The 12,647-nt window shown below is 35.4% G+C and overlaps 5 protein-coding genes across 5 annotated transcripts; 3 read left to right on the plus strand and 2 right to left on the minus strand.

Moving 5' to 3' along the window:
* Positions 1-523: 523 nt before the first annotated feature.
* On the plus strand, positions 524-1,544 carry RO3G_07372 (uncharacterized protein; the record flags this gene model as incomplete). Its single annotated transcript, XM_067661962.1, has 3 exons — positions 524-1,111; positions 1,165-1,455; positions 1,506-1,544. 3 exons carry the CDS (start codon positions 524-526, stop codon positions 1,542-1,544), a joined length of 918 nt encoding a protein of 305 aa, XP_067518063.1.
* A 1,229-nt stretch (positions 1,545-2,773) lies between these two features.
* Positions 2,774-5,884, plus strand: RO3G_07373 (uncharacterized protein; the record flags this gene model as incomplete). The annotated part of the gene is made up of 7 exons (XM_067661963.1): positions 2,774-2,784; positions 2,874-2,929; positions 3,128-3,593; positions 3,645-3,996; positions 4,119-4,268; positions 4,330-4,711; positions 4,878-5,884. 7 exons carry the CDS (start codon positions 2,774-2,776, stop codon positions 5,882-5,884), a joined length of 2,424 nt encoding a protein of 807 aa, XP_067518064.1.
* A 435-nt stretch (positions 5,885-6,319) lies between these two features.
* On the plus strand, positions 6,320-7,739 carry RO3G_07374 (uncharacterized protein; the record flags this gene model as incomplete). Its single annotated transcript, XM_067661964.1, has 5 exons — positions 6,320-6,394; positions 6,457-6,548; positions 6,627-6,735; positions 6,787-6,897; positions 6,957-7,739. The coding sequence occupies 5 exons, from the start codon at positions 6,320-6,322 to the stop codon at positions 7,737-7,739; spliced, it is 1,170 nt and encodes a 389-aa protein (XP_067518065.1).
* A 672-nt stretch (positions 7,740-8,411) lies between these two features.
* Positions 8,412-9,092, minus strand: RO3G_07375 (uncharacterized protein; the record flags this gene model as incomplete). The annotated part of the gene is made up of 1 exon (XM_067661965.1): positions 8,412-9,092. The coding sequence occupies one exon, from the start codon at positions 9,090-9,092 to the stop codon at positions 8,412-8,414; it is 681 nt and encodes a 226-aa protein (XP_067518066.1).
* Positions 9,093-9,471: 379 nt separating this feature from the next.
* RO3G_07376 (uncharacterized protein) lies at positions 9,472-11,913 on the minus strand (the record flags this gene model as incomplete). Its single annotated transcript, XM_067661966.1, has 3 exons — positions 9,472-10,113; positions 10,166-11,587; positions 11,641-11,913. The coding sequence occupies 3 exons, from the start codon at positions 11,911-11,913 to the stop codon at positions 9,472-9,474; spliced, it is 2,337 nt and encodes a 778-aa protein (XP_067518067.1).
* Positions 11,914-12,647: the final 734 nt, after the last annotated feature.

The following is a 12,647-nucleotide window of genomic DNA, read 5'->3' on the forward strand; positions in this document are numbered from 1 at the left end:
TTTAGGAAAGAAATTTTGATGTACATGAAAGAGCAGTTATCAAAAAAAAAAAAAAAAATTAGTTAACTCTTCTTTTTTCTTTATATATATATAAGGCATTTTTCAATAAAAAAAAGTAATCTATGCATCCAATGATGCGGTTATCCACATCAATCTCATCCAAGCAATGGATGGAAAAACAGTAGCACCATGGCTAAATATCCCAGCTGTACCCTACGAAAAATTTGGTCTGACATTATTCCAAAAAAAAAAGGGGTATCGAAAATATGGCATTCTACCTTTGATTCATTATACTTTGAGCTACAGCCTTAAGTCATGAGTATGAATTCAAGCTATAGGAAGCAGATTAGTATACTCATTAGAGAAAGTATAGTTGAAAAGTACTATGTACTGATCCGTCCAAGAGGAGTCCGCTGACAAGAATTCCTTAACTTTTCAAACTCAAAATAAATGTTTTCTAAAAATACAAACCATTATAAATCAGAAAAAACCTGTATAAACTCTTTATTTATTACTCTTCACAATGTCAAACAACAATGGAAAATATGATCTTAATGAGCAAACAAGATCGCCATCCCCTGTGCCACAGCATGGCGAGAAAAAAGGATATTTGCCAGATCAATATCCTATGAATAATATGCCTGATTATTCACCTCCACCCTATCCATCCTACGATCAACATCATGATCCTACTAGCTCAAGACCATATACGAGCAGCCCAAATAATAGCCCACAATACGGTAACATCGAAAACCCTTTATTGGATCCAAATCATATAAATCCACAAAACCCTCATAATGTAGAAAGGATTATTGTAATTCAAAAAGAAAGACGTTCTTGTGTAGATAAGTTATGCTGTGGATGCTTAACCTGTTGTCCTAAATGGATGAGATGGTTTGCCTGTATTATATTCATTATTATTGTCATAATCGCTATCATCGTTGGTATTATCATTGGTTTATTTAAAGTGCCTACTATTCAAGTCATTGGTTATACAGAACAACCTGTTGTCACATACGTCAATAATGTATTGAGCGTCTCTTATAAGTTAGGAGTATCAATAGATAATACTAACTTTGAAACTTTGGAATTTGAAAAGATTGCAGCGGATGTAAGTTGTAATGAATGATTAACAGTTCTGTGCTAACAATCTTAACATCCTAGATATACTACCCTTCACCTTATAATGTCAGAATAGGCTATGGTCAAGTGTATGATATCAATGTTAATCCACACGGAATTACAAATTTCACTTTTCCATTTTCACTTGCTATTGACTCTAATAATTCAACTCAAAAAAACGTATTGACAGATTTTGTTAACAAATGTGGATCAAATACAAGCGCAAATCAAAATGTCGAGTTTGATTATTATATTCATCCAACTATTCGTATCTTTAATGTTCCTATTTCTCCAAATGTAACAAAAACGATAAGCATACCTTGTCCTCTGCAGGTAAGAGATATTAACTATCAAGATATGCCTTTTATTTATGTCTATATTAGGGTAATAATTTGACTTCTCTTCTCGGATCTAGTATTTAAGCTAGAACATACTTTTGCTATATCTAATCGTATATAAATGTGTTCATATAATTATTATAAAAAAAAAGTCTGTAAAAAATAGCGATTATAAATTGGCTTGAAATGTTAAAGTAAATATTTTATGATCAAGTACATTTCTTAAAATTATATTATATATCAAAGTGTCCGTTGTAGATAAATTAATATTGAGAAAGGATGTAAACTTAATGTACTCTAAGCACACATGAATCATTTTCTTTTTGCTTAAAATACAAAGTTTCATCAAGAAAACATTGGAAAAAAAAAAATAGCTATAAAAGCATTAGTCTTTTGTAATACATATATGTTTTCAGTTGATAAACAACGAGACTTATGTAATAATACATACATGCATCTTTAAGAAAATCTTAGCTTACAATTTTGCAGATTGTAGGGTTTAATTGCGAAAGCTTATCCAATTGTCCGGTGTTGGCTTTCATTTTAAAGAAATGAAAGGTAAATTGATTCAGAATGATTGAAGTTGCTAGATCGAAAGCTGTTAGTTTATGGCGATTGGATATCACTTGTCTTTGAGCTTACATAGAGAAATGAGCATTTTGCTTCGTTTAAGGCTGCTTAGGCCTGGTTGTACTTACAATGTTCTAGATTGCTTTTAGCTGAAAGGCTTGTCCAGCCCATATAACAGCTGCTAGAATAACCAATTCACATAATGCTAATGAAGCAAACAGATAAAGGTAAGACTCACTGGAACAACAGTAGTGCTTTGCTCCATTTAAACAAATGATGTAAAGCTAGCCTCTCGCAACATAGATAATCTCCAGTCATTGAAAAAAGCTAGACATATATGTAGCAAGGGTATGGGCTTTGCTTTATGATATTTACTTGTCATTGCACTTACTTTATAAGTTCTATCTCTATTGATCATTACTAGTACGATATTATTCCAAAATAATCATTTTATAATTTTATTGTTATGAACATAGCAAATACAGCGAGCGATAATCCCAAAATTAACGCTTGATACGGTGCACTATTGAGTTAGTATTTCAATTGTTTCTAACGGAGTCTGTTAGACTATGATAATTTTATTGGGTAGTTTCTACCTGGTGACTTTGATCTGTGACCAGACATTTTCTTCAAGATAACTTCTGCTTTTTTCTTTTTTTTTTTTTCTCTTTCACTATTGTTTTTTATGTCTGATCAAATTGCATATAATGATATAAGCCATAGATACCCCTTAATTGCTCCAAATGGTGACAGCGTGAATAGCTTATCAAAAAAGCGAAGAAATAAAAGAGCTTGGTGTGTTTAGCGAAAAAAAAAATAAACTAAAATTAACATTATTATTAGTGATTTGTGTAGATCAAAAAAAGCAAGATGTGAAACCATTGAAGGCTCTAAGTCTTGTAGGAACTGTATATTAATAAAAGAAGGATGCACTTTCAGTATGTCGTAAGTTTAAATTATATTCTATTCATACAACAACTTTATTAAGGTTACACAAACTCCAATAGTATGAGGAAACGAGGACCGCGAAAAGAGTACTTAAATATAAATACAAAACAAAATATTACAGAATGACTAATTATACACAAGATATATAGCTTCGTTAGAAGAAGATTTAAAAAGAATTGAAGGCCTATTGACAAAAATAGCTAATGATAAGCAGGAAAGGTTTGACAGTGACAGTAACAGCTCACAGGAAGATGCTTCAGAACACAGATCAAACATTTGGAAGCAGGAAGACGAAGAAAAGACAGAAAAAGAAAAACCAGACAATCCTTACACGGGTTATTCAATCTATCATACATTTGAAGGACAAAAGTACTTTCAAAAACTTTTCAACAGATTTTTTCAACCTACAGGCATACAAATGCAAACAAGACAAGGTTCCCAGATTTTGCGCGTAAGAAAAGCAGAAATGACAGACCTTGATACGAAAATAGACTCACTTAAGGATGCCGTTGTGGCCGGATTGATTGATCCTGACGAGCCCATCAACGGTATAGAAGATTGGATTTGGAAAATAGCGGGCATTGATAAAGATTTGAGCGATAGGCTGTTAAAAGTGTAAGAAACGTCACATTGTATTTTATTGTTCTTTTTTGACGCTTTTTATAGATATTTTGCTAATGTCCATCCTCTTATACCTGTTATTAATAAGACTGCTTTTCTTCAAGAGTATCGCAGGATTCGACCTCAATTTCCTTTTGGACCCTTACTGCTATCGATGTATCTTGCGGCATTAGCATATATTGAAACATATCAAAAAGTGGGTGATGCAGAAAGCTTGAATAATAACGAGCCTTGGAACATTCCTGAGGATTTGGCAGGACAACTTAACTCTAGATTCCTAAAATACAATTTCCAAAGATATATACCTACTTTATCTATGATACAGTCAGCTATAATTGCACAAATCAGGCCTTACAATTTCGACAGATGGACAACAGGCTGGCTGTTGAGTTTCAGTGTAAGTAATCTGAATAGTTAAATACAAGTGCTTAAGGCTTATTCATCTCTTTGCACAGGCTGTTAGAATAGTAAATTTTATTGTTTCACTGCCTTCACTTTTAATTTAACTTTATTATACAGAGTCAAGACTTGAGTTGCCACAAATCAAACGAAAAGTTAGATATTTCTCAAGAAGAAAAAGAAACAAGGTACAGACTATGGTGGTATGTATACATGCAGGATTGTTGGTACTCTGCTGAGACAGGTCGACCTTTGACTATATTTGATGGGGTAAAAAGACAGGATGAATAGTCCTGTTATCAAAATAAATAAGGCGTTAACAATATCCTAGGATTTTGATGAAATATATCCATCAGAAGATGCCAGTTTAGACGAAGTAATGGACACAATGACTGAAACCGATCAGCATCTCCCTCGGTTTCCTTCTATGAGCGAAGAATTAGCAAAGCATTGCAAAACAAAGACGGTGCCTGTTTATAGGGTACTTAATGAAATGATTAAACTGTCAAGAATCCTAGCTATGATTTTACAAAATCTATATACCCCTCAAGGAAAAAAATACTGCGCTGAACATGGCAGTGATGCTATTGTTGGATACTTAGATTCCGAGCTATCTAAATGGAGAGATTCTCTTCCTTCAATATTGGATATTTCATTTGTTGAAAAGATGAGTCAACATATTGTAAAGCGTGAGCATTTACTTGCTGCACCAGGTATGTTGCTAAAAACTACCTACATCTCATTTAAATTGAATTGTTAAACTTTCTACAGAATTCATTTCTATTTCTTATTATACTTCATTGATACTATTGCATCGCCCCTTTATTAGACAAGACACAGACGACACTAAAACAAAGCTTTCATCGCAGACCTCCTTAGCTATCTGTACTAGTGCAGCAGCGAGAATTATCGAAATAACAGATGGTATGAGGTATCGTGATTTCCTGTGGGGGTTTTCAATTTATTCTACTATAACCGCTACTTTGATCCATGTCTTTAATGCACGAAGCTCAGACAAAACAACATCACAGGCAGCCAAGTCGAAACTTGTTCGAGCACTTGCTGTCATCGATAAGTTAAATATACTTTGGCCTGGCAAAGATGGACTAGAAAATCTTTTAAGAAAAAAGATTTTGAAAAGCAGGCTATGTGCGGAAGATCCAGAATTTGCTGAACTGTTAAAATCCCAACAAATGATTGAAAATTCATTACAAAGTACAATACCAGAAATAACAAACAAAGATAATCATGAAAATGTTTCGACTACAAATAAACCCGATCAAACGCTAAAAACTCGTCGGCTTCCTGAAAAGAAGGAAGAAGAACATGAATCTACAACATTCACAAAGGATTATAATTGGCTGGATCAACTTTATCTTCCTTCTCAGCAAGCTCCAAACGAAAATAATTATCTTATACCAAACAGCGTAATAGGAAACAATGATATGCAGCAGCATTTAATTGATGTGAATGATTTATACTCAATCAGGCAATTTGGATTTAATACAACCAGCCACAATCCAATGTTCAGTCAAGCCCAACCTTTGCCCAGTTTCAGTAATGCAAACATGCAGATTCCCTTTGATGCGACGTCTAATGTACAAAATGTCTCAGCCTTCAATCAACACACAGAGTTTCCGTTATTCAACTCCAATATGCCCTTTCCTTATGCACCATCTTTTGGTGACCAAAGCATTGTCTTCAATTCAGATACAGAAGCAGCTACCAATTATCTTAACCAAGGCACTATTCCCAGTAGGAATATATCTACTGATCCTCTACTATTTCAAAATTCTGAAGGTATAACAACGAACTCATTCTGGGGCGTACCGAATGACATGAATGTCGAAGATTGGTATACTTTTTTGACTCAAAATGAACTATAATAAATATACCATCTTTTCATTCGTTAATATCAAACAATCAATGTTAATCATCGCTTTATGATTGTAAAATCCATGCGCTGATATAAATAAGATAATTTTTTTTAATTTTTGATACAGTTTCATAATATAATCCTATTGGCTCGCTGCTTTATGAATCATTATATCTCTTATCTTTTGCCTTTTTTTTTTTTTTATTTCCCATTTGAACAAAGTGCTCCATGACATTTAGTAAAGCTTCACTCTCAAAGGGAAAAAAAAAACGTTCACCTGCTAAGCAGTTGATTGTATGACTGTTTTGATAGAAAAAAGGGATCGTGAGAAACTTATTAAAGTTTTGTGTGAACATTGTTAAAAAATTCGGAGTCTAGTTCGATGATTATAAAAGTACATTGAATCCTGGAAATTGAAAGATGCGTTCTTTTTTTTCATTTTGATATGTTTTCCACTATTTCTCCTTCCTTTAGGCATCATTTCTACACTCAAGCAAAAAGATTTACATCTGAATTGAGTGTAAGTAGTATTTATCTTGTTTTATCCATTTACTTATTTTCCTTTTCTTCCCATTCTTTTAGGCTAGCAAACTCAAAGTTAGAAAAGCAGATGCTTTAAAACCTTTGATTGCAAACAAAAACCTTGTTTTTGGGCAAAAATTCACTGATCATATGTAAGTTACTTTCTTGTTTCCTTCAATAGAGCTTTCCCCCCCCCCTCTTTCTTTTCCAGTTGCTTAATATAAACTTAGGATCACTGCTAAATGGAGTGAAGACAAAGGATGGGATTCACCTGAAATTCGTCCTTATGAAAATCTTAGCTTAGCTCCTAGCGCAGTCGTGTTTCATTATGGTATAGAGGTTTGTTTGATTTTTGTTTTTAATTGAATATGATTACCAATCTTAGTATAGTGCTTTGAAGGAATGAAAGCATACAAAGATAAGAACGGCAAAATCCGTCTTTTCCGACCTGATATGAATATGGCTCGTATGAACAGATCAACCGAGCGTATTGCTCTTCCTGTACATAAAAGAAAAAAAAAAAACATTAGAATATCTTAACCAATCCTTTTTTATGTTAGCAATTTAATGGAGATGAGTTAATTAAAGTGATTAGTGAATATTTAAAGATTGATGAGCGATGGATCCCAAATGAACGTGGATATTCTCTTTACCTTCGACCAACTATGATTGGTACTCAAGAAGCTCTTGGTGTACACCCTTCTACTGATGCTCTTCTGTTCGTCATTGGTTCTCCTGTAGGTCCTTACTATAAAACAGGATTCAATGCCGTTCGTTTGTATGCTACATCTGAATACGTTCGTGCCTGGCCACGCGGTACCGGTTCTGCCAAGATTGGTGGAAACTATGCTCCTGGCTTGATGCCTCAACGTTTAGCTTCCGCTAAAGGTTACCAACAAAATCTTTGGTTGTTTGGCCCCGATCATCAATTGACCGAAGTAGGTGCCATGAATCTTTTCATGATGATCAAGGATGAACACGGTCAACCTGAGCTTGTTACTCCTCCTTTGGATGGTTCCATCCTTCCTGGTGTTACCCGTGATTCGATCATTCAATTAGCCAAGGACTGGAATGAGTTTAAGGTCAGCGAACGCAATATCACTATGCCTGAACTTCGCGAGTTGGTCAAGGAAGGACGCGTTTTGGAAATGTTTGGTGCTGGTACTGCCTGTGTTGTAAGCCCTGTCAAAGAAATTGGATACATGGGTGAAGACCTCAAGATTCCTCTTGATCCCAATGACCCTAATAGCCAGGCTGGTCCTTACACCAAGAGATTCAATGATGCTATTTATGCTATTCAATATGGCGAGGTTGAACATCCTTGGTCTGTTGTTATCAATTAGAAGTTATGTTTTAAATAAAAAGCCAAGTTTTCAAGTAAATACACGCATTTTTTTTAAAAAAAAATAGTAAAAGTTTCAATTTTAATGATATATTACAAAAACAAGTGTCTCTCTTTCTCTTTATACAAATAAAACATTATTTTGCGACACCTACAATATTCTTTTCTCTTTCAGGTACATTCTTAACTTCTTCACCCTTCTTCAAGTGTTTGCGTCTACGTTCTTCCTTTCTTCTTTCAGCTTGTATCATTTCCTTCTTTCTTGAATCAGCCACCTTAATGTCCTTAGGAGTTCTTCTATGTTTATCAATTCTGCGAATATCTTGCATGTGACCATATCTTTCTTTAAGTTTAGAACCATATTCCAATTTATTCTTTTCACGCCAGTCCTTGATACCCATTTTTTCTGAAGCATGTGCTTTCCAAAGACGAATGTTGCCATCGTCTGATCCTGATAAGACATATTTACTATCCATAGAGAATTGAACTGCAAAGACTCTTTGCATACGTTTGGTATGATAACAATCTCTACTGTGTCCTTGTCCAACATCATATAAACGAATGGTTCGATCATATGAGCCTGTCACAATTTCTTGTCCAGTAGGGGAATAGTCAACATCCATCCTATTTTGTAATTTAGTATTTTCTTAAATATATTTCTATTGACAAAAGCTTACACTGCTGATACATGGTCTTTCATAATGTTTGTCGCAGATCTCATATTTCTCATATCAAATGTATATGCATTATGATCTTCACTACCGGTGGCAAAAACATATGCTTCCAAAGGATTCCAAGCAAGAGCATTTGTTTTGAGTGACATAACAAGTTTCGATAATGGTTTACTTGATCTCAAATCATACAAAACAACAGTACGATCTGTGCCACAAGAAGCAAATATGTTTTGTTGAACCAAGTTAAATTTAACTGTTTGATAAGAATCTGCTCCCCAAGCAAAATCATGAATAGGTTCTGATCGAGTTTCGTCCCATACCTCCACTGTTCCTCCAGAGGTAGCAAAGATTGGTTCTGAACGATGATGGGATAATCCGGTGAATGCATACTTTCCAGCATAAGTTTCAAGTGGCTCTGTATCTTCGCCCCATATTTTCACTGTCTTGTCTGTCGAACACGATAAAAATTGTCCTTCTGATATGCCAGCACATACACCACTTACAAGTCCACGATGTCCCTGAACTCTCCAGGTAGTCTTTTGCTCGGACAATTCCCAAATACGAATTTCACCATCACCACTTCCAGAAATCATTGAGTTCAACTTGGAAGGATGTTTAGTCATTGTATAGACACCATCAATATGTCCTTCCAAAGAAGCAATAAAAGGCTTGGCGAACATTCTCTCTAATTTTACTGCGTTGAGTGCTCTTGTGTATTCTCTTCCTTTTTCAAATGGATGCGACGTAGGATCATAGTTTCTTTGTACTTTGTGAATGTCCTCTACACGCTCACGCACATAATCGTTAGATGAACGAGATAAAACTTTGACTTTCTAAATAGTATAAAAGCAAATGATAATAAGCAAAGATGAAAAGAAAATAAAGCTAGCCAGTTTATTACCATTTCTTCTAGATTATTAGTTGAAAAAAAAAAAAAACCAAATTGACAATTGAAAAAGGAACTATCCAAAGAATAAACAGTCACATTATGGCTTACAAAAAAGTAAGAGTGTTCTATTTACAATACTTTTAGTTGGGCGTATACTTGCTTATTTGTGTCTATATTTGGCCATAATTGTAGCCACTGTTTTGTTGCAGATTCACAGAATCCAGCAATTGCTGTTGAGTTATTAAGTGGGTGTTGTTTTGCTGCTGTTCAACCATACCAGCTGAGGAGAATAACAAGTCATTGGAAAGGGTATAATTATCTTTTATGGGTGATGAGGACTGCAGAGCTGTGATGCCTTGCTGGGGTACTGGATGATGAGGGGAGTTTGGAAGTGATTGATTATGAATAACAACAGATGAGTGTTGAAACTGACTGTTTAAATAGTCAACATGCCCCGGTAAGGTGTTGCCAAATGGTGTTGTGTTGAATGGAATTGCATTTACATTTGGAAAGTATACACCAGGTATCGTTGCGGCGATTTCATGAGATTTTTCATGCTTTTTCAAAGACCTTGCATGATAGTAGGCTTTACCGCATTCTTTTACACGACAGATAAAAGGTCGAATATTGGAGTGTGTTTTGATGTGAGTGCTTAAGGAATCGGGACGAGAGAACTTTTTACCACAGCCTTCTTCCGTACAAATAAAAGGCCTCTCACCTGTATGCGTACGAAGATGATTGTACATTTTATGTCGCTTTGTAAATGGCTTTTCATTTCTAGGACAGTTTTCCCATTCACAAAAGTAAGAAGGCTAAAATATCTTGTTAATTGCAAATTATACACATCATTTTTCTTTTGTTTACTTTTCCGCTTCCGATGTGTTCACTGTTAACATGATCTATTAGTGTTTGTAACCCATCAAACACCAATCTACACTCTTTCCATCTGCATTGCATTTCTTGCTTCTTTGGTTGCTCTTCTAATTCTGGTTCATCTTCTTCATCCTCGTCCTCATCTGCTGTTGATTTTTCTTCTTCCATTGCAGATAACATTAACTCTTGATGGTTGGGACTCAATGCACTTTCCAAGTCAATAATTGTTTTTTTAGGAAATTTTTCATTTTGGGCATCCATATTTTGCCGTTTTTCAGTCTCGAGCTTAATCAAGCGAGAAATCAATTGAGCCCTTGACAGTTTATCATAATTGTTTGCGCTAATATCAGAGGGAGTAGAGTGAGTAGTCTCTAATTCCTGAAGATTAAGCGGTAAAGGTATGTCAATGTTTTCAAAGAATTCATTTTGTTGATTAACAAGCGCTTGTCTCACTTCATTTCTAGTCAATGGTTGTTCTTGAAGTGATAAGACTGCAGCAGATTTCGGTGAGGATGATAAGACGTGTACATTATTTGTGTCAATATTAAGTACTGAAGGCTTGCTATTAGAAACAGTGTGTCTCCTTGATTTTCTTCGCTCCACATGTTGATCTGTGGCTGTTCGTTTGTTATTGTCATTATGAGTTGGCTCATTGACATATTCTTTTTGATATTGCTGCTGAACGACTGCATCATGTAGTGATGCATCTCCTTTTATTTGTTGTATATTATTTGTACTCGATGGACTAAGCATTGCCATCTGAGAAAGGACAATATGATGAGTGTCCTGAGAAGAGAAGGTGGGCTGTTGTAAATTCTCGCCGTTCGCCATTATCAGTTGATGCTGAGCAGTTACCAATGGCTTCTGGACTTGCAATTGAGATCCACCTGAAGTTATGTGCTGTTGTAACATAGCATACTGATGCGCCATTTGCTGGGCCATCACATGCTGGGTAGCTGCATCGATACGTCCTTGCTCTTCCTCTAGAGTATGCTGGGAATGTGCTGTGACTGTATGTGAGTGATCTAGTGTACGATGAGAAGGGACAACAGGGTGATGCTCAATGTTCGGTTGATTGCTCAATATCGATGGCGGCTGTTGCGGCATTTGTGAATGAGATGGAAGATGTACTTGTGTCTGTGATGCTTGTATTTGGACATTCGCTTGCCTTTGAGCTTCATTTTGAAATTGTTCTTGAGACTGTTGCTGTAATTGTTGATGGACTGGGTGATCAAGATAAGTATACGTGGATGGCTGATTTAAACTAATGCTGTTTGGTAAAGAACTCATACTAAACATGCCATCATGAGGCAAATTTAGACTGTTGTTATTGTATATTTCACTTACAGCCCCATCTGTTAGTGTATTATTCGAAATAGGTAGTTGAGAAGTAGCCAATCGATTTTGATCAGTCTAATACGCGAAAATAATCAGATAAAATTAATTCTCAGTATAAATAAACTTACATTCGAGATGACGTTAGAATGGATTAAAGGATGAGAAGAATTGGTTACAGAAAGAGCAGTTTGACTAGTATTAGCTGGAATGCGTTCCATATCCTTTGGATTGACCGTTATAATATGTGTAGTAGAATTAGCTGCGGCGTTTGGGTTAATTTCGACTGATTGCTGTGGTAGAACATTATGGGCAGACACATTTGAATTTGTGTCAATATACGAATGAGGTATGGAAGTACATTCAACCATGTTATTGTTATTACTATTCTCAGCTACAGACATTGTCAAATGCTGTTGGTCCAGCTGCCTAAAGACTTGCTGCCCCTGGTTTGAAGCTGTGTTTTGAGGGGAAGAGTCGGGTTGTTTTACAATATTAAATGAGCTCTGATAATAATTGAGTTCTTCTTGTAGTAATGAATGGTTTTTTAAATCAGTGTTTACAGGTTGTTCCTGGGGTTGTTGATGCAAATCCATTATTAAATGATCCCCGGAGGGAAATTGTTTTTCTGATATGTTGAATACTTTGTATTATCTTTCTTCCTTCTCTTTTCTGCGCCAAGAGAGAAAAGAAATATAGAATTATCCTTGAAGAAGTAAAAAGTGTTGAAAAATGAAGTAAAAAAAATAAAATAAAAATAGATAATAAAAAAGAAAAAGAGGAAAAGTATGAATGGCTTGATTTCATTCAAATCTGAGTCCAAAGTATCTGTTGCACTTGACACCACCACTGCAGAGTTACTCCCAGCCTTTATCTTGTTGCTTCGCTGATAGATACATGTTTTTATCAATCCTTATAGCAAGCTAATTGTATAGGTGTTTCAGCCCCCAAAGATTCAGTTATTTTACTGCATTAGTTAGTCAAGGTATTTTTCTGCGTCAGAAACACACGTCTGAGTTTGAGTGTCCCCCTTCCGCTGTCTCATTACTCTTGACAATTTGATACAGAGCTGATTGTTAGACAGCGCTTATCTTTGAGACTTGTAACTACATCCTTCCGGCTTCCTAAACCCTCCGCC

This window comes from Rhizopus delemar, genomic scaffold (assembly GCF_000149305.1).
Source record: "Rhizopus delemar RA 99-880 supercont3.5 genomic scaffold, whole genome shotgun sequence".
Classification (NCBI taxonomy): domain Eukaryota; kingdom Fungi; phylum Mucoromycota; class Mucoromycetes; order Mucorales; family Rhizopodaceae; genus Rhizopus; species Rhizopus delemar.